This window comes from Lineus longissimus, chromosome 11, assembly GCF_910592395.1.
Source record: "Lineus longissimus chromosome 11, tnLinLong1.2, whole genome shotgun sequence".
NCBI classification, from domain to species: Eukaryota; Metazoa; Nemertea; class Pilidiophora; order Heteronemertea; family Lineidae; genus Lineus; species Lineus longissimus.
The window spans coordinates 18,745,583-18,765,102 of record NC_088318.1 but is presented as its reverse complement, the minus strand read 5'-3'; the positions used below and the strand labels follow the sequence as shown (position 1 = coordinate 18,765,102).

Here is a 19,520-nt window from a genome sequence, read left to right as displayed (position 1 = left end):
ACAATCAGGACATCCATAGCTGTCCAGCTGAAATGGTTAGAATAGATTGTGGTCCAAGTCACAATCAGGACATCCATAGCTGTCCAGGTGAAATGGTTAGAATAGATTGTGGTCCAAGTCACAATCAGGACATCCATAGCTGTCCAGGTGAAATGGTTAGAATAGCTTGTGGTCCAAGTCACAATCAGGACATCCATAGCTGTCCAGCTGAAATGGTTAGAATAGATTGTGGTCCAAGTCACAATCAGGACATCCATAGCTGTCCAGCTGAAATGGTTAGAATAGATTGTGGTCCAAGTCACAATCAGGACATCCATAGCTGTCCAGCTGAAATGGTTAGAATAGATTGTGGTCCAAGTCACAATCAGGACATCCATAGCTGTCCAGGTGAAATGGTTAGAATAGATTGTGGTCCAAGTCACAATCAGGACATCCATAGCTGTCCAGGTGAAATGGTTAGAATAGATTGTGGTCCAAGTCACAATCAGGACATCCAGAACTGCAGTGGCATAGCTGGGATAACCTGCGGTTCCACTTGCTATCAGGACACCAACAGCTGCAGGTCATCAGCGAGATAGGAAGATGGCCCAGGCAGAACTTCAAAGTCTATTCAGGGCACCAAGCACTTTCTTGTACTTCATGCTGCTCTTTACATGCCACTGTCTATGTTTGGCTCCAAATGGTTTGTTTTGTACTCCACAGGGTGGTCCAGAAAGGTTTTCCCTTGCACAATAGAATTCTATTGTGTGAGGGAAAATAATTCAGGGCCACCCTGTGGTACATGAACTTGTCACCTTGTTCAAAGAGAAAAACTTATGAATTAACAGAAATAAAACCAAAAGTTTTTGAAAAAAGTTTTATAAATCAGAATCGATAAATAGGCAGAGTAGCATGGAACCTAACAATAATCACACCTGGGGATAACAAGAGAAATCAAACATACAGGCAGTAATCAATATTTCATGATATCCCTCTTTCAGCTAGAGTTTTAAAGACAGTCAGAAGAAGCACAACCTCCTGAATATGAGCCCCGGGCTCCAACATCTACCTCACTAACTATATACGCAACAAAAATGTCACCAGATTCTAACATTTTTGAGTCCCATCAGCATATCTAGAAGACCAATGGGATCGCTGACAATGTCAATGATTGCTTTTCATGTGCTTTCCATCCAACATGGTTTCTACTCAAAATTACCAAAATCATATGATTTAGTCCTCCTGTTTCAAGCACCTGATTGCAGTGTTGATCTGATGAAACGTGGCTCGGTATCACACCCTGTCAGGAGCAGTCAACGAGCTTTCACTTTCCCTTCACTGTTTTCAAGAAATCTCAACCTCATGTTGTTTGGTGTTCCTTATTCCATCAACATACAACTTGTGCTTGTATATTGGAAGTCCATTATCACAGATTTAGAAGAGCTTTTTCACACTTTTATACTTATGATTGGTCATGTAAGCTCTCACTGAAACCTGAAAGGACAAGGAGAGTAATTCAAATACAGGAAACAATTACACTAGCTTTACAGACAATGATAGGCATTTTGAATGTACAATTAGGTGTGAAAACATGCATTTAAGCTGGCTCCAGGCCTACCATCATGTTTTGTCACCAAAACAATTTGATGTGGGTGGCTGATTTTATATGCCCAACACACCAACGCTTCCATGCAATGGTGAGGCAAGAGCATCCATAGAATAAAGTTAGTGTGATTTATTGCTTACACTTGCTCCTTAGGTCTAACTGCATCCTTCAATCTCTCGATATCTTCTCTGCTCGGAGCTCTGCCCAGGAACTGCAGAATGTGGAAAATCTTCAAGGAAATCCACAGACGTAGTGAATCCCAAACCTTTTCCGTTCTGAAAAACATATCATGAAATGAAGTCTTCCCAGTCATCAGATTTACAGCTGTCTATCGGAGACTGGTTGTGACACTGTCCCCTGAGGTGTAGTGCTACCTTCAAGAAGATCACCCTTGATATAACTTCATTGATATCTTCAGATTGTTCACCTCTTCAGACAGAATGGTCACATTGGTAACTTGTTCTCACCTTAATCTATAATCAAATACGCAACAGTCCAAGAATGCAACTAGCCTCCCTCGCCATGTCATTTGTAACTCCTCGGCGATATGGATACCTCGGATGGCACTGCAAAGTGAGAAATGAAAATAACTGATAAGTAAAATTGTCGGAGGGATACACAATCTTTCATGAATCTTTAAGACCCACTCATGCCAATATTCTATAAAAGAGAGTCACACACACTTACCTTCTTGCCATAATTGTATATCTATCAACTAAATGACCATGATTCCGGTTGATCGCACGGATTGTGTTTAGATTTCTGCAAAGACGACAAGAAAATATTGAACAGATTTTTATTTTTGGCAAGTAGTGGTCGAAAATATTACTTAATTTTCCCTCAGATGCATCAGAACAAAAGTCTCTAAGGATATTCTGCCCAACTACCTGAATAATGGCAAATATACCCAAGATTCCTCCCCCCTAGAGAAAGATTGGTCAACACTGTGGCTAAAGTCATGTAATGTAATTTTTAACTGACACATATGAATAACATGCAAGAATAGAATGAAAGAATGATTTCAATGCAAAAAATCTAAATTCAACAAGCTACATGTAACACCAGCAAACAAAGGGAAATATATTTGTCCAAAGAAACTCAAATCTTTTCATATTAAAGGCTCAAAGCAGAACAAAAATTAAAAATATTCCCAATAAATGAGACGGCGTCGGGTGCACAATGAGACAAACCTTATGAAGAGTAACATTGGCTTAGGCATGGTACGAAGCACTGCCATGATTTGATCAAAATGATTCTGCGCCATCTTCTGCATATATTTAATATCGCTCTCCGTCATTTTACTTGGTAACTTGTACGTTAACCTCGAGAGTGGCCGCTGGACAATTATTTCACAGAAAATATTAAAATCTGAAAGCAATAAGATACTATATTGCTCTTGTCTGAATATGCTCATTATTTCAAACCTGAAAGGGCTGAAGTTATATGTCTCCTTCATTTGGCAGAAAATATGATTTTGGTTTTGAGAATGCATGAATTGTTTGAATGTCATCTTCCCTAACAAAACATAACTTCAATCCTTTCACAGGTTTGACCATGAATGCTAAGGTACTAACTGCTATTTGGTGTACATTATCTGTGATAAGTGGTATCACCTGTTCATTACTTAGTGTGAAGGAGTATCTTGGTGAAATCTAGATGTAGTAACATCACCGTAGCACGGGCAATATTTGTGAAGACTTTTTAGAAGTTTACTGCACACAGACACTGAAACATTCAATATACTGAATACATCACATAAACAACTAGAAGAGTCATTGACAGAAATACACTTGAAATGGGCAAAAAATGATAGACCTCAACTCAAATAATGTACACCAAAAGCATCACCCCTCATCTCAACAGTGGACTGATCCTCTACTCTACATTGAAGCATGCAGGATTAGTCCATTGATTGAACCTGAGGGTTTAAGAACTGGCCAACACCAGCCTTACCTAAAGATAAGCAACATGGCCCCTGGCATGTCACGCATAACTTGAAGGACACGATCATGAATTAGCTCAACTTCTTTCTTAACTTCATCTTTTAAATCTTGGTCTAGCTTCCTGTATTGAGCGTGTGTCATGGGTTGAACTGCCAGGGGGATTTTACCATCGATTTTAATGATCTTTTGCACAAGCATTATGGAAAATATGTAGAAGTCTGCAACAACACAATTATAAAGAAGGTGTCAGGGCCTACAAAGTGGGACAATACAGGTTGTGTGATGAGCATGCATGGTTCAAGAAAGCACTAACCCAAGGTGTGGTCACATGCAAGCCCATAAACCACAAGTGGGATATTTTTACTCAAAAACACACGAGTGTTTTGTTTGTTGATCACATGCCATTCTTTACAAGGAGCTTAAGAACCTTTTACGGAGATCACTAGCAAACTTGAGTGACCTGACGAAAGTTACAATTCATGAAGTCCATCTAGAATTTCAGTACCTGAACATCCTTCTCTTCACCATATCCTCATTTAGATAATAAAAAAGACCACCTTACCATCAACTCCCAAATGTTTCGAGTATTTCTTCATCTCCTCCCCATTCCTGAGTATAATGGATTTGTAAAGTTTACACAGATTAACCCTCTTTTCCGACTCCAAAAACTCGTAAAGACCATGATCTAGAAGCACCAATTCAGCTTTGCCATCGGAGGGACGCTTACGTATAAAAACTGAAAATGGAAGGTTTTAAGACCTTAGCTCTATGGATGAAAGGCCCTTGAAAGCCACGCTGGTCCATCCCAAGACACAGATCTCACTTCTCACCAGAGTCAAACATGTCTCTATTGAGTGGAAGCTACCGGTGTTAACCTCATAGCAAATCTTATCACATGATTCAAACACTTCTTCATCACATGTCATATGCTACAAGCTTGACCCTCACCCTAACCAATGTTCGTCTCTTGTGACATTCATAGTTCACGCCAACTCAACTTCCATTGCATGGGCATGTCATTTTCATTCAACATGTAAGTCAGCAATCTTTGGCGCCTTTGAAACTTACTGTTGCCAGGATGTGGATCAGCATGTACGAAGCCTGTGTGGAAGATCTGAGTGGAGAAACATTCTACAAGTTTCGTGTCAATCTGAAACAAGACAACATCATTTGACTATAGAAGTCGATCTTTACGTGTTGGTTAAAAGAGTCAAGGTTTCATTGGTGACAGCAATACGATGACTGGTGTTTCACAACTAGAACTACAAGTTGTACAGTAAGATTGGAACTTACATCCTTCAAATCAAGACCCATTTCCTTTATTGCTTTCACATTACTGATTTTCACACCATCTATGAACTCGGCTGTTAGCACCCGCTGTAATAAATAAAGTCATTTTATAATATTTACTAGGCAATGCAAATCTATAATGATAACAATCAACTATCTGAAACTAGCAGCAGCATTAATTTCAACTTTCTAAAAGGAATCACATCCTCGGCAAGCTGGGGAATGAGTTCTCCAGTGTGATACTGGTAAGTCCCATTAACACTTACCTTAGTCGTATACTGTTTATAAACTTTGGGAACATACACATACGGAAGTTTACTCAATTCTCTCGCACACCTCTCACCATTTTCACCCTCGGTCTCGAAGTCTAGTTCAGCTTCTAATGTACCCTTCAATTCCTGGTAAAGATAACGAAAAGTTTGCATCAAGATGTGAAGACAATGAAGATAAACAGCAAAGCTGCTAAAACAGCTCAGGTTGTCAACTCTGTTCTGCTTCAACAAGGATCTACATTGTTTAAGTAAGTTAGTCAAGCACTGCCGTAAGTCCATGGTTCACGATGGGTAAGTTAGTCAAGCACTGCCGTAAGTCCATGGTTCACGATGGGTAAGTTAGTCAAGCACTGCCGTAAGTCCATGGTTCACGATGGGTAAGTCCATGTATGTAGTCACTTACCCGTAATACCCAGGAGAACTCAAACTTTGGATGCATCCATCCTATACATGCCAGGAGTATCTCTACTGTTCTGATGTCACCGTGGAATCTGTCCCTGAGATCGATGTACTGCACCTGCAAGATAATAATGAGGATGAATAAGGAACTTACTAACAGCATTCACAACTATAGGCTTGCATGCATAACTACTGACCATGCACCCAGAGGCAGTGCATTCTACGAGTTACGGTTATGAGTATCAGTTAATCCAACACGAATCATCCTGTGTTCATCTGGGGCTGACATTCACAAACACATCTCCATTGTTTCACCAGTTGCTTTCACATTTGCAGAATCAAGCCAAAAAGACCAAACCTGTACGCTATGCTAGAAAAATTGAAAACGCTCTCTATGCTCACCTTAACAGCTACTTTTTTGTCATCATGAGTGGTGGCTTTGTGTACCTGAGCAAGACTAGCAGCAGCTATGGGTTCCTCTTCAAACTCTTTGAACATATCTTGAGGTCTCATGTTGAAATCTTCAAGGAAAAGTTGTTCAACCTGCAGAAGCAAGTGCCAGACAATGTGATGATCTAATCACTCTTGTTAAGTCTCAGATCTAGGTCAGTGGCATAGTGGTGGGAATGACAACCTTATATTTAGGAGGTTGTAGGTTCGACTATCAAACACAGATCATCACGTTTTCATCTTTGTGTTGGGAAAGACAAATGGCCCCACTTGCTTCTCTCCACACAGAATCATGAATGTACAGGCTAATAGATAGAATAGATAGATACCTCATCCTTTCTCCTCGTTAAGGCTTTATCTTGTAAAACTTCCAGAGTAGACAAGTATTCCTTTGGTAGTATATGATTCATCGACACCAAACCCTGGCCAAGTTTGATGTAAAGACCGCCATTTTTCAGACACCCTTTGAGAATTCTTTCAGCAGCTCGCTTGTGGCATGGACGGATGGCTTCATTGAAATCATCTGCCTCCTCATCTTCAAGACCCCATAACGACCATTTATAGTCAACAGAGATGGATATTCCAATGACTAGAGACCTAGAATATAAAAGAGAACATGAAATATTTATTGTGTAAACAATACCAGCAGATGACTATTCAACTGTTACAAGTAGCTACATTCATCTTTAAATCTTCATCTCATACTAATTGACTTTAATTGACGTGAAGCATTTATGATTAGATTAGGGACATAATAAACATACCGAAAGGCTCGACGGAATCCTTCCACAGTCACTCTCAGTTTTCGTTGTTGCCTCTTATCCAACATGCCGTAATATGCCCCTCCTAATACTGGTATCGATAACAGGAGATATGTTGACTTCCTTTTCAGAATCGTTTTTTTTAGTTTAGGAGCAATATTCGAGAAAAGCCTTGAGTACTGTCCGTTTCCTATTAATTTGTTTCCAACCTGCCTGAAGATCCCTGCCCGAGTCTGACATCTTGTGACACGAGATGCCGCACTGGCAGACCGTAACAAAAAGTTCATCTGCAAAAGAACAAGGATGAAATGAGGTTGTGACCCAGTGATAGGCGCTATGTCTAATGCCGCTGTTCCAAGTCAGACAAGTGTATGCGCTACCCGGTACAGTATTAAAGCTTTGCCTTACTAGGACTGAGGCATCTTCTGTCATGTCTTGATGTACCTTTTGAGGACTCACCTAAACTTGGTCAACAGTAAATCATCGGCTCTAGGGCTAATTAAACTTATGTACTGTACAGTGTACTGTTACTTTACTATATCATACTGTGACTGGGTTGTGTATTTTGGCTTTGCAACCCAGACTTTCACCTCAAATTCTTCAAGTTCAATTGCAGGAAAATTTCGAAACAATAAACGTGAGCACTAGCAGCAATACACTCGAATCTACAAAATAAAGTAATAGGCACTGTCAAATTCTCACAGGTATTGATTGTTTATTCTTCCCAAAAATTATTTAGAAACCCTAAATCATGGGCGCTGACATCTTGTTCCTGCAGACCATTTGGTGTAAGCCTGGTAGCGCTTTCTACAATAATTTCATTTTAACAATATTCGGAAAATTTTCTTAAATTTTTCTTACATAAAACCAAAATGATTATTTTACTACACTATTAGAATCAAATTGCGTTGTTACTACTCTTAAATTAGTAATTTATCGGCTGAACCTCAGACAGAGTTTACCTCAGAATTAAGTCTGCAGTCCAACCAAAGATATGGAAGCGGTGGATTCGATTTTTGTATTTCTCTGTTCGTTTTATTTTTCAAATTTCATGAAGTTGTGCTGAAACGTAAAGAATCGCATAGTTTAGATAAACGATTAATAGCTTAAAGGTACTTGTACTATATACTCTGTGTGTTTTAACTCGATCTTGTCTTTTTCCTGCTGTGTCCGAAAATAGATAAGATTTACAAATTCACGGCTTCCTTCCAGTCTATTCACCAACTTTTTAACTCTATCAACTGATCACTCTCTAGACTCTGTGATACACTTATTTTACAGATGTCTTCACCACTCACTCCCCGGACTCTCATTGGAAAGGTGCTTGGTGAGCTCAAGACATCCAAGCCAGTCCAACGACAGTCAAAGAGAAGGAAGTCCAGTAGCAGTTCTAGACGTCAATCACTCAACGATAGTACCCTGAGAAAACAGGCTTTGTTATCATCAGCAAATAGGACCGAACATTCAATTAGTTCTAATGATGGTGAACTCACACCTCGTTCACAGGTAACTACTTAGTGTGCTAGACTGGAGATATTTCCGGCCCTAATAAGACTGCTGCTTTTGTTTGTTTCAACAATCTTTGGTTTCTATCACTGGATATTATATAAGCATAGAATATCTGCAAAGCCTTTGGGTTTCTCAAAAGATTTAGAATAACTTCATGTATGCTACAGATTCAAGAATTCCTTAATGCTGCCAAAACTGGTGTCGCAGTCGTACGAAAGAAGCGGCACACTGACCGAGACAATGTTGATGATCCTGAGGAAAGATCTGCAAAGAGGATGCAACATGCTACCACCTCTTTCCTTGATAATACAGAGGAGACACCAAGGACATTGATATCTAATATCCTCAGTACAAGTATGTGTCTCAGAATCCAGAAATATTTTCACCGTTATTTGGCGTTCTTTATGCGTCTTGTTTTGGCATTTGACAGCTCTTTACAATCACTTGATATATTCCTTATGATTATGAAATAAGTTTTTGACATAAATATTGCGGGTATAGGCTAATTCCAAGATTTTGGCCATCAAATGCGAGTTTTCCCTGGTTCACCCTGTATAAGAACCTAAAATCAGTTTAAAACATATAACATGAACTGTCCTTTTTTCTTCAACCTTTCCAGCTGAAACTGGTATGACTGGTGCGCCTGTCAAACACCGAAGAAATCTCCTGCGTTCCCCCTACACTAGATCGAGAAAAGAAAATGAATCTCTGCAAAACTCTGGCAGCAGAAGGTAACACATTTCTTTTGGAGCCGGTTTACCTCAAAACGAGAAGCCTAGATAGTAGATTTATTGTATGTGATGAGTTTGTCAAACATTTCAATCATCCTCGCTTCATCAGGATAAAGTTAACACTACATGGATGACTGTAATGGCCAACTTTTTTGCCGTGCAGTCACTCTTGCAGAAGGGCAGTGGTGATATTTAAATCTTTTTCTTGCAGTCCAAATTCAGACAGTAGTCTTCTTGATTTGACTATCCACAACAAGGAAAGTGAGGGCAGGTTTGGACACGTCCCACGGATCAAACCAAAGCCGACTGGTTTAGCATACGCTCTCTCTCAAGTCAACTCAACATCCCCATCATCAGGAAACACCTCTGCCTTTATTGGAAGTAAGTTGACAGCAAATAACCAGTCACATGTCATTTAAGGCAATTCTGTCATTTTTTTCCAAACAAATTTTGAAAGTTTTATCCATATGCATTCAACAATACCACTGCAGATCATTAAATTTTTGCGGTAGTGAATTTTCACGCATGCCAAATGACAGACATATTTTCGGCAGTCTCTTTGGCAACTTGATCCACGTTTCATATTCTAGCCCCAACAGGTATTGAAGATATTGATCCACGTTTCATATTCTAGCCCCAACAGGTATTGAAGATACTGATCCACGTTTCATATTCTAGCCCCAACAGGTATTGAAGATATTGATCCACGTTTCATATTCTAGCCCCAACAGGTATTGAAGATACTGATCCACGTTTCATATTCTAGCCCCAACAGGTATTGAAGATATTGATCCACGTTTCATATTCTAGCCCCAACAGGTATTGAAGATATTGATCCACGTTTCATATTCTAGCCCCAACAGGTATTGAAGATACTGATCCACGTTTCATATTCTAGCCCCAACAGGTATTGAAGATATTGATCCACGTTTCATATTCTAGCCCCAACAGGTATTGAAGATATTGATCCACGTTTCATATTCTAGCCCCAACAGGTATTGAAGATACTGATCCACGTTTCATATTCTAGCCCCAACAGGTATTGAAGATATTGATCCACGTTTCATATTCTAGCCCCAACAGGTATTGAAGATATTGATCCACGTTTCATATTCTAGCCCCAACAGGTGTTGAAGATATTGATCCACGTTTCATATTCTAGTCCCAACAGGTATTGAAGATATTGATCCACGTTTCATATTCTAGCCCCAACAGGTATTGAAGATATTGATCCACGTTTCATATTCTAGCCCCAACAGGTATTGAAGATATTGATCCACGTTTCATATTCTAGCCCCAACAGGTATTGAAGATACTGATCCACGTTTCATATTCTAGCCCCAACAGGTATTGAAGATATTGATCCACGTTTCATATTCTAGCCCCAACAGGTGTTGAAGATACTGATCCACGTTTCATATTCTAGCCCCAACAGGTATTGAAGATACTGATCCTCGTTTCATATTCTAGCCCCAACAGGTATTGAAGATACTGATCCACGTTTCATATTCTAGCCCCAACAGGTATTGAAGATACTGATCCTCGTTTCATATTCTAGCCCCAACAGGTATTGAAGATACTGATCCACGTTTCATATTCTAGCCCCAACAGGTGTTGAAGATACTGATCCACGTTTCATATTCTAGCCCCAACAGGTATTGAAGATATTGATCCACGTTTCATATTCTAGCCCCAACAGGTATTGAAGATATTGATCCACGTTTCATATTCTAGCCCCAACAGGTATTGAAGATACTGATCCACGTTTCATATTCTAGCCCCAACAGGTATTGAAGATATTGATCCACGTTTCATATTCTAGCCCCAACAGGTATTGAAGATATTGATCCACGTTTCATATTCTAGCCCCAACAGGTATTGAAGATACTGATCCACGTTTCATATTCTAGCCCCAACAGGTATTGAAGATATTGATCCACGTTTCATATTCTAGCCCCAACAGGTATTGAAGATATTGATCCACGTTTCATATTCTAGCCCCAACAGGTATTGAAGATACTGATCCACGTTTCATATTCTAGCCCCAACAGGTATTGAAGATATTGATCCACGTTTCATATTCTAGCCCCAACAGGTATTGAAGATATTGATCCACGTTTCATATTCTAGCCCCAACAGGTATTGAAGATACTGATCCACGTTTCATATTCTAGCCCCAACAGGTATTGAAGATATTGATCCACGTTTCATATTCTAGCCCCAACAGGTATTGAAGATATTGATCCACGTTTCATATTCTAGCCCCAACAGGTGTTGAAGATATTGATCCACGTTTCATATTCTAGCCCCAACAGGTATTGAAGATATTGATCCACGTTTCATATTCTAGCCCCAACAGGTATTGAAGATATTGATCCACGTTTCATATTCTAGCCCCAACAGGTATTGAAGATATTGATCCACGTTTCATATTCTAGCCCCAACAGGTATTGAAGATACTGATCCTCGTTTCATATTCTAGCCCCAACAGGTATTGAAGATATTGATCCACGTTTCATATTCTAGCCCCAACAGGTGTTGAAGATATTGATCCACGTTTCATATTCTAGCCCCAACAGGTATTGAAGATATTGATCCACGTTTCATATTCTAGCCCCAACAGGTATTGAAGATATTGATCCACGTTTCATATTCTAGCCCCAACAGGTATTGAAGATATTGATCCACGTTTCATATTCTAGCCCCAACAGGTATTGAAGATATTGATCCACGTTTCATATTCTAGCCCCAACAGGTATTGAAGATATTGATCCACGTTTCATATTCTAGCCCCAACAGGTATTGAAGATATTGATCCACGTTTCATATTCTAGCCCCAACAGGTATTGAAGATATTGATCCACGTTTCATATTCTAGCCCCAACAGGTATTGAAGATATTGATCCACGTTTCATATTCTAGCCCCAACAGGTATTGAAGATATTGATCCACGTTTCATATTCTAGCCCCAACAGGTATTGAAGATATTGATCCACGTTTCATATTCTAGCCCCAACAGGTATTGAAGATACTGATCCACGTTTCATATTCTAGCCCCAACAGGTATTGAAGATATTGATCCACGTTTCATATTCTAGCCCCAACAGGTGTTGAAGATACTGATCCACGTTTCATATTCTAGCCCCAACAGGTATTGAAGATACTGATCCACGTTTCATATTCTAGCCCCAACAGGTATTGAAGATATTGATCCACGTTTCATATTCTAGCCCCAACAGGTGTTGAAGATACTGATACGACTCAACGTTTGACGCGCAGTCACGATAGGCTGAGTCTTATACCAGAAACACCACTTGATGGAAGAGAAGAAGAAGGAGACGAAGAAGAAGAAGAAGAAGATGATCTTGACGGAGGTGAAGAGGAACTAGGTGGTGATATGTCAGTTGGACTAGACATGGTTGAATCGGTATCAACCTCATCAGCAGGTGGTGATGACGACATGCAATCTGTCCCAGATTTATCTTCATTCTACAAGTAAGCTCTAGTTCATTTTGTGGATGTATGTAAGGCAATCCCACCAAACAAGTTCTGTAGGGATGAACGTTTACCCTTCGTCGCTCAGCTCTACACTCTCTATATCAAAAAAAATCGCACCTAGACCTACCTTTTAATTCCCAAAGATGGGTTGAAAAGATTCCAAATTTGGTTCATTGCTTCTCCATTGCTTTTGGGAATATTGAGTCCTTTTCATGATACATGTAACAGTGTTATGAAGTTGACATTGGTTCGTATTTACCAGGAACATCTGAGGCCAAATTGTTGTGTTTTTCTGCTTATTGTCCCAGTCAACATCCATGTGTGGCCAAGGGTCTGTTTGCATAGCAGTACTATTGGTACATACAACGAAGAGCAAAATGCACACAATTCACTGCATTCTACCATTTGAGTAAATAAGCCCGAAAACTTTAAAATAACACATTGCTGGTATCATTTTCTTAAACGCTTCGAGTTCTAACTATCAAAACATTGAAATTTCCATATTTTGCACCAGCCTAGGCAGTTATAGCTGGCAAACCTTAACCGCTGCTGCCAAACTGAGGCACAGTGCATAATACATGTACACTGTAAACAGTGGGACTTTGTAACCAAGTATGAAAAGCAAAGAATTGTTTTCACTTGGCCTCACCACAGACAGAAGACTTGGCAAACTCATTCAGGTCATTGACCTGATGCCTGGAAGTTAATGAGTTTATAGCAACATGGCTTCTCGCATGAGACTCCGTAATCTTTGGATTCCTGCAGCTTTGCAAATTAACCCGATTGTGTTTGTCAGTTGGATAGAGTTGGTCAGGTACACCACTTCAGTGTTTTTGACTCATTTATAAGCTAAAAAATCCAAAAAAATTAAATGTCACAATTTTTATTTTGGCAGATATCGAAATTTCTTCCAGGATTTCCAATTGAATTTTTTTTTCAATTTCTTTTGTTTTCATGAAACTAGACAATTTGTGATTTGCAGTCTTAGCTCACTCTGTACTTCAACTCATTGCAGGCCGTCTGGTTCAACTCAGCAGGGCTCCGTGTCGGTTAATAAGTCCGCCCAAGGAGCATCACAATCACCGCTGCAGCAGATACAATCGCTAAATGCTCAGTCAGGATCTGGCATCAATAACCAGTCTGTCAGGGAGCAGTCAGCCTCAGTCCATGAGCCTTCAATGTTGAATCAGGGTCAGTCACAGTCAATGCGGGGGCAGACGGCGTCATTCTTGGATCAGTCTGGAACATTCTTGCATTCAACAACTCAAAGAGAGTTGATGATTCCACTGGAGGTGCCAAAGAAACCACGCATTCAATTAGAAATTGCATTTCCGGTGATTAGGAAGCAGGTCTCTATTGGAGGGTAAGTGTCTTGACTGAGCGACCGATTCCTTCAAATGATTTCAGAAGTTCAACTACTGACCGCTACTCTGATCCTACACATAATCATTTGAAACGTCATGGTGGCTATTAACAGTGATTGTGTAAAAATGTCTCTGTCTATCAGATTATGAGGTCCTCTCCATTTGTTTTACTTCAACAGCAATGAGTCTTGTATCTGAAGTCAGTAAAAGTACCGATAATGTAGCTATCCAGATTGTTTAATTCAAGCATTCTGAGCTTAAATGTTGTTTGATGTGAAAGGAATTGGAGACTGCATGTGGTTTATAGAGTGCTTCCATTGATGACAAAATCATTTCAGCCTTCAAAAGAGAACAAGGAAACCATCTGCAGCGAGTAGACAGTCCCGGTCGTCTGCTGGCACGAATAAGAAAGTGAATAGTGCTTTTAACCTGCCGCGGAGCCTTATAAAGGAAATCTTCTGCCATTTCTCAAAGTGTAAGAACGTCACCAGTGGAGCTCTTGATGAAATTGAAAGAGTGTAAGTGGATTTTTGAAGTTTTGTGACAAGTAATTCTTTAAGTCTGGGCAAGATTGTTCCACCATTCCACTGATGTAGTGAACAAAGAAGTATAAAGCACCTCCTGTTACCTTCTAACGACATAGAAATGTTGTGATGGTTTCATGATTCGGAATGTTGGGCTTGGACCCTCATGGTGTCATTATATTGCAGAATGTCAATTACTGACTCCACTCTTTCTTCAGAACGGACCAGTTTTGGCGGCAATTCACATCAGATGTGACGGCGTTCGCAGACCACGCTGGTCGAGTGTCAGTGACTGAAGCAGATGTCGAGTTGCTGATGAGAAGGTGAGAATTGCTTATAGGGCAACGTTTGGCAAGAGATATGTTGGTTTAAGTCATAATGAGCTAGAGATCATTAAAAGGCCACATTAGGCCTGAGGTATGTGCGTTTTTCACACTGGCTTCCATCAGGACTGTGGGGACCGTCAGTGGACCACATTTTCTGACTGTTGGGGCTAGATGGTTAAAACTTGCCACCTGCTTGGAAAGACGACTCTCGAGTCCAGTTCATTATTGCATTCAATTGGATTTGAACTTCTCTGATCAATAATTTATTCATTCATGTATTCCTTCCATAGCTTTTTCTCAGCTATTTTTGAGATGCTTTTTATAATTTTCATTCCAGACAAGGTTTTGTAACAGACAACCAGTCGATGTACACCCTGGTGGAGAAGTACCTCCCTCTCGAGGACCGAGAGCAAATCATTCCTGTGGCTAAAGCTGGGAATAAGGTCATACCGCACAAATAAGATACCTGGACATTAAGATTGTTATCCCTGTATAGTTATATTTTATCCGTGCAATAGTTTGTCTTTCTTAAACCTTTCATTCTACTGTAGTATAACTAGTATGGTGCCTCAAAATCATAGAGTAGAAGAGACATGGGGCCGACGACTGGGGTCGAGTGATCTTGCAGAAAGATTGCACAGATCTAATCTCATCAAGGTAATCGATTCTTTGGAAATAGGTGTCATAGATTTTCCATCCTTAAAAGTGAGACCACAGGCAGGAGCTTGGTAGGTTAGATTAAGTTGTACAGAGTCGATGATAGGGGTCTGTCCGGTATAAGATTTTGAATGTAGAATGTAAATAAACTGTGAATATCTACACAAGTCATTTTGATGTCTATTCCTTGTTTATCTGTGTCACAAAGCTCATTGGCAAATGAAGACTATCAAGTCCACGTGTGTACATCCCAATCTGAGTGTGGCAATTAAAAAATTGGAAGACAAACGTCTCTAAGACATGAGCACAGTCTCCTCCATAGTAAGGACAGTCTCCACCAAGACCATGGGAAACCTTCCTAAAGACAATTGTCTTTACTTACTGAAAGACATGAGCACAGTCTCCTCCATAGTAAGGACAGTCTCCACCAAGACCATGGGTAACCTTCCTAAAGACAATTGTCTTTACTTACTGAAAGACATGAGCACAGTCTCCTCCATAGTAAGGACAGTCTCCACAAAGACCATGGGAAACCTTCCTAAAGACAATTGTCTTTACTTACTGAAAGACATGAGCACAGTCTCCTCCATAGTAAGGACAGTCTCCACCAAGACCATGGGAAACCTTCCTAAAGACAATTGTCTTTACTTACTGAAAGACATGAGCACAGTCTCCTCCATAGCAAGGACAGTATCCACAAAGACCATGGGAAACCTTCCTAAAGACAATTGTCTTTACTTACTGAAAGACATGAGCACAGTCTCCTCCATAGTAAGGACAGTCTCCACAAAGACCATGGGAAACCTTCCTAAAGACAATTGTCTTTACTCACTGAAAGACATGAGCACAGTCTCCTCCATAGTAAGGACAGTCTCCACAAAGACAGTGGGTAACCTTCCTGAAGACCATCTCTAAAAGACCACGAAAACAATTTCCTCCATCTGTCCCTTGCGCATGACAGGAACTCCATATATTTTGTTGCATCCTTGCTTGAGTTGGCCGCCATTTTTCTCTAAATGGCCTGACTCAGCCTTTTCATTATTAAACCACTTCTAGGACCTCCAGTCACAAACATGATACATCAAAACATTTTTTGAAACTGTTTTATTTCAACGACATACATTTTGGTAATTTTATTCCCTAAGTGAAAATCACACAAATTTATCTTCATCAGGAGCACAACCTGAGTATATAATAACTGATCAACTTTTAGGGAAGATATTGAATAGTCATGATCACCATTAAGTAATCAAATAATGTGAAGTGTAACCTTCCTTAGCGGACACCTCTCTAACCAGGACACCTATCTCTTAAAGACTTCACTTGTCAGGCTCGAGAGAGAGGTTCTACTGGACTTAACAGCATATAAGCTGGACTGCTCTTCACACTCTGAAATGTTACATGCAACACATCTTATTCTAAAGATGTAAAACAGAATGACATCAAATGCATAGCATGTCCCTTCACGATTTACATTCACATGTAATATAGTCTTGTTTCAAATGAGCTGCCAATCATAATATACCCAAAGACATCAACAAAGAAAACTGTAGAATAGCATAGCAATGCATATGCTTTGTCACAGAAAATATTTTGCACCTCATACACGTAGATGACATTCAGCTAAATTATAAGAAACTTCTAGTGGAGAGTAATGGTTGGCAGCTATGTTTGAATGTCACTGGGCAACAACCATCTTGGGAACGTCTCTGTTCAGCACTATCTATGTTACATGTTACTCTATTAGCAAATATTATCACAATGTCCAAAACCTAATTACTTTCTGTCTAATTACATCCTTCCAGTATAAAAGAGCACACAGATTCAAAATTTGTGGTGACCACTCCAGTCATGGTAATTACCAACCAAAGCCAACCCTTCCCGGTGATCCTTTTCTTCTTCTTGTCTGAGATGGCAGCTTGCGGATTTGAAGCTTACCGAGAATGTCATCATACTACATAAAGACCAGGTTAAGGCTGTCATGGTCAGCAATTAGAGCCACTGAGTTAGTTCTTCCGGTCCTATTTCAAGTCTAATAATAAGCAATATTCACACATTTAACTTTCCTCTGTTAGTTTCGTATATGCTTCGGCATCCATTAATTCAGACAGTTCTGATTGGTCAGAGATCTTCAACTTTACGAGCCAACCTATAAAATGATAAGAAGACAATGGATTACAGCCCTCGCCACGAATGGAAGTAAACATTGCATCTGTACAGTAACATGCCAACAAGATGAAAACTGACCCATAGGTATAGCGTATATTTATATCGGTGGTAACAACAGCAATTGGGTTGATTTGTCTCCGGCTCGTACTCCATCAAAAGCTACTCATGTTTCTCATTGCATGGGTTGTTTAGCTTGCCCTGGTATGGCCACCAGATACAAGGAACCTCGGTTTTAAGTTATATTCAAAGCATGCTGGTTCCTGCAGAAATCCAATCCTGGTAGCCAGTGTATAGGCTAGGACTTCTAAGTTACCTTTCCCATATGGCTCTTCATTTATTTTCTCTGGGGCATCTTCCAATTTTGTATTAACTTCAGTCACCTCTCCAGCAAGGGGGGCATAGATGTCACTCACAGCCTTCACACTTTCTATTACACAGAGAACACCTGGAGTAAAAAGCAAGAGAAATGTTGAGGAAATTCTATATTTTAAATGCTGTTGACCAAAATCACAATTTTAGTAAACATAAGGTTCATCGGCTACATGGTATGTCATTAAAGTTCCCGGAAAATATTCAAAAAGTATCAGTCTTGACCTGACAAAAAGGGCCAGTTGCAAACTCTTATTGTTGACCAGGCAAAGTTTCAATCTCTTACCAGCTTTGTCAGCTAAAGCGCCGACCTCGGGCAATTCACAGAACACCACTTCTCCTAGTTGATCCTAAAACAGAAAGAAACAGGAAGATATTTTTTATTCTCAATCTGCAGAAAATCTCATGATTCATTGATTGTCATGTTCATGTTGGGTTCAAATCTGAGGCTGAGAATAGTAAAACTATGAAGGTACCATACCTGAGCATGATTTGTAATACAGTAAACTATGAAGGTACCATACCTGAGCATGATTTGTAATACCCAGAGTGGCGATATCCCCTTCCAGTCGAATCCATTCATGTTGATCGGTGTATTTCAAATCTATAACAGAAACGATAAAAAGAATTGAAACAATCACAGCTTTGATTTGATTTTTGTCATTCTCATTGCCGAATCCCTAGTCTGTGCTGCCATCTCGTCCGTCGACTCTGAGAGAGACGATCGGCACAAGTCAATGACACAACATGCTTTAGATCATTGAGGAAGGAGATGCACTGCAAAATATATCTATATAGTATGTCAGATATTCATGTAGTAGGTAAAATGTACAGCTAATACATTTCTGGTTATTTGGCCTTGGCCCAGTGCACACTGGACTGGGCCTGGGACGTGGGAGTGCGACGACTGATCTGATACTTAAACTACTATCAATCTTCGTCCAAATCTTTCGCGCTTGTCACATACAAATGGAATGCTTGTTCGAGAGTTATACCTGTAGGAATATTAGCAGCTGCATACCATCTTCTTGGGATTGCAGGTGTAAATCGGGGCGCATTTAGAGACGAAATTCGTCCTCCAAAACTCAAAACTCTACAAGCAGATCGAAACATGGTGGTCGCCATTGCAAACCTTGGATCCAAGATGATTGCACAGATAATGCGCTGCGCAAATGTACACAAAGCGCGTTCGATTACTAACGCCGCACTTACGCGAGTAAGCGCCAGTGCGTACTTTTTCGTACTGGCGCCTGATCTCGCGCCAGGCTCAAGCCTCACTCAAGGAGGATACCGCGGTGACGTCACATCACGTGATCCCGACCCATATTAGTGATCGCTATGGCCAATCAGATTCAGTCTACTGACAGCGCCAGCACTGAACACATCTCCACGTCTCACTGTCTGGTGCGCTCCTGTACACAAAAACACCAATAGACATGAAATATTGCAATACCTGGTATGGATTCTTCCTGTGTAGAATAAAATTTACAGAGCAGATTAACTTCCACGAATAAAAAAGACGTTTGGCGTGGCCAAAGTGCGGAAATAATGAGAAATAATGTCTCCGCTAAAATACACTACGAAATACACTAGGCAATGCACTACGCGATACACGGTAGAGATGCAGTTGAGTTTGTTATTGTTTTGACTTAGAAGCCCGCCCATATCATAAT

The 19,520-nt window shown here is 40.1% G+C and overlaps 3 protein-coding genes across 5 annotated transcripts; 1 reads left to right on the top strand and 2 right to left on the bottom strand.

Moving 5' to 3' along the window:
* Positions 1–881: 881 nt before the first annotated feature.
* On the bottom strand, positions 882–7,476 carry LOC135495680 (uncharacterized aarF domain-containing protein kinase 5-like). 3 transcript variants are annotated; one of them, XM_064784524.1, is made up of 14 exons: positions 7,403–7,476; positions 6,704–6,987; positions 6,269–6,536; positions 5,892–6,032; positions 5,494–5,607; positions 5,085–5,216; positions 4,822–4,905; positions 4,597–4,678; positions 4,091–4,264; positions 3,539–3,746; positions 2,273–2,347; positions 2,053–2,151; positions 1,726–1,860; positions 882–1,473 (listed from the first exon to the last, which is right to left on the bottom strand). In XM_064784524.1, the coding sequence occupies exons 2-14, from the start codon at positions 6,985–6,987 to the stop codon at positions 1,464–1,466; spliced, it is 1,806 nt and encodes a 601-aa protein (XP_064640594.1). In that variant the 5' UTR covers positions 7,403–7,476; the 3' UTR covers positions 882–1,463. The 3 variants fall into 3 exon arrangements, with proteins under 3 accessions (XP_064640594.1, XP_064640596.1, XP_064640595.1); XM_064784526.1 differs by lacking the exon at positions 3,539–3,746 and adding an exon at positions 2,776–2,953; XM_064784525.1 differs by lacking the exon at positions 7,403–7,476 and adding an exon at positions 7,160–7,268.
* A 218-nt stretch (positions 7,477–7,694) lies between these two features.
* Positions 7,695–15,440, top strand: LOC135495965 (centromere protein T-like). Its single transcript, XM_064785020.1, has 10 exons — positions 7,695–7,812; positions 7,982–8,206; positions 8,377–8,563; positions 8,829–8,940; positions 9,152–9,321; positions 12,171–12,435; positions 13,454–13,801; positions 14,141–14,320; positions 14,545–14,649; positions 14,990–15,440. Exons 2-10 carry the CDS (start codon positions 7,982–7,984, stop codon positions 15,111–15,113), a joined length of 1,716 nt encoding a protein of 571 aa, XP_064641090.1. The 5' UTR covers positions 7,695–7,812; the 3' UTR covers positions 15,114–15,440.
* Positions 15,441–16,398: 958 nt separating this feature from the next.
* LOC135495610 (glycine cleavage system H protein-like) lies at positions 16,399–19,008 on the bottom strand. The gene is made up of 5 exons (XM_064784416.1): positions 18,843–19,008; positions 18,372–18,451; positions 18,134–18,197; positions 17,792–17,923; positions 16,399–17,458 (listed from the first exon to the last, which is right to left on the bottom strand). Exons 1-5 carry the CDS (start codon positions 18,970–18,972, stop codon positions 17,367–17,369), a joined length of 498 nt encoding a protein of 165 aa, XP_064640486.1. The 5' UTR covers positions 18,973–19,008; the 3' UTR covers positions 16,399–17,366.
* Positions 19,009–19,520: the final 512 nt, after the last annotated feature.

Bases quoted from the DNA above. Each gene is read 5' to 3' on its own strand.
- LOC135495610 (XM_064784416.1), bottom strand. From the start codon at position 18,972: ATGGCGACCACCATGTTTCGATCTGCTTGTAGAGTTTTGAGTTTTGGA. The intron at 17,924-18,133 runs GTAAGAGATTGA...TTTTTACTCCAG, and splicing joins CGCTTTAGCTGACAAAGCTG to GTGTTCTCTGTGTAATAGAA. The intron at 17,459-17,791 runs GTAACTTAGAAG...ATCATTTTATAG, and splicing joins TGAAGAGCCATATGGGAAAG to GTTGGCTCGTAAAGTTGAAG.
- LOC135495680 (XM_064784524.1), bottom strand. From the start codon at position 6,987: ATGAACTTTTTGTTACGGTCTGCCAGTGCGGCATCTCGTGTCACAAGA. The intron at 6,537-6,703 runs GTATGTTTATTA...TTTATATTCTAG, and splicing joins GGATTCCGTCGAGCCTTTCG to GTCTCTAGTCATTGGAATAT. The intron at 4,265-4,596 runs GTAAGTTTCAAA...TTCCATTTTCAG, and splicing joins TGATCCACATCCTGGCAACA to TTTTTATACGTAAGCGTCCC.
- LOC135495965 (XM_064785020.1), top strand. From the start codon at position 7,982: ATGTCTTCACCACTCACTCCCCGGACTCTCATTGGAAAGGTGCTTGGT. The intron at 8,207-8,376 runs GTAACTACTTAG...TGTATGCTACAG, and splicing joins AACTCACACCTCGTTCACAG to ATTCAAGAATTCCTTAATGC. The intron at 8,941-9,151 runs GTAACACATTTC...TTTTTCTTGCAG, and splicing joins CAAAACTCTGGCAGCAGAAG to TCCAAATTCAGACAGTAGTC.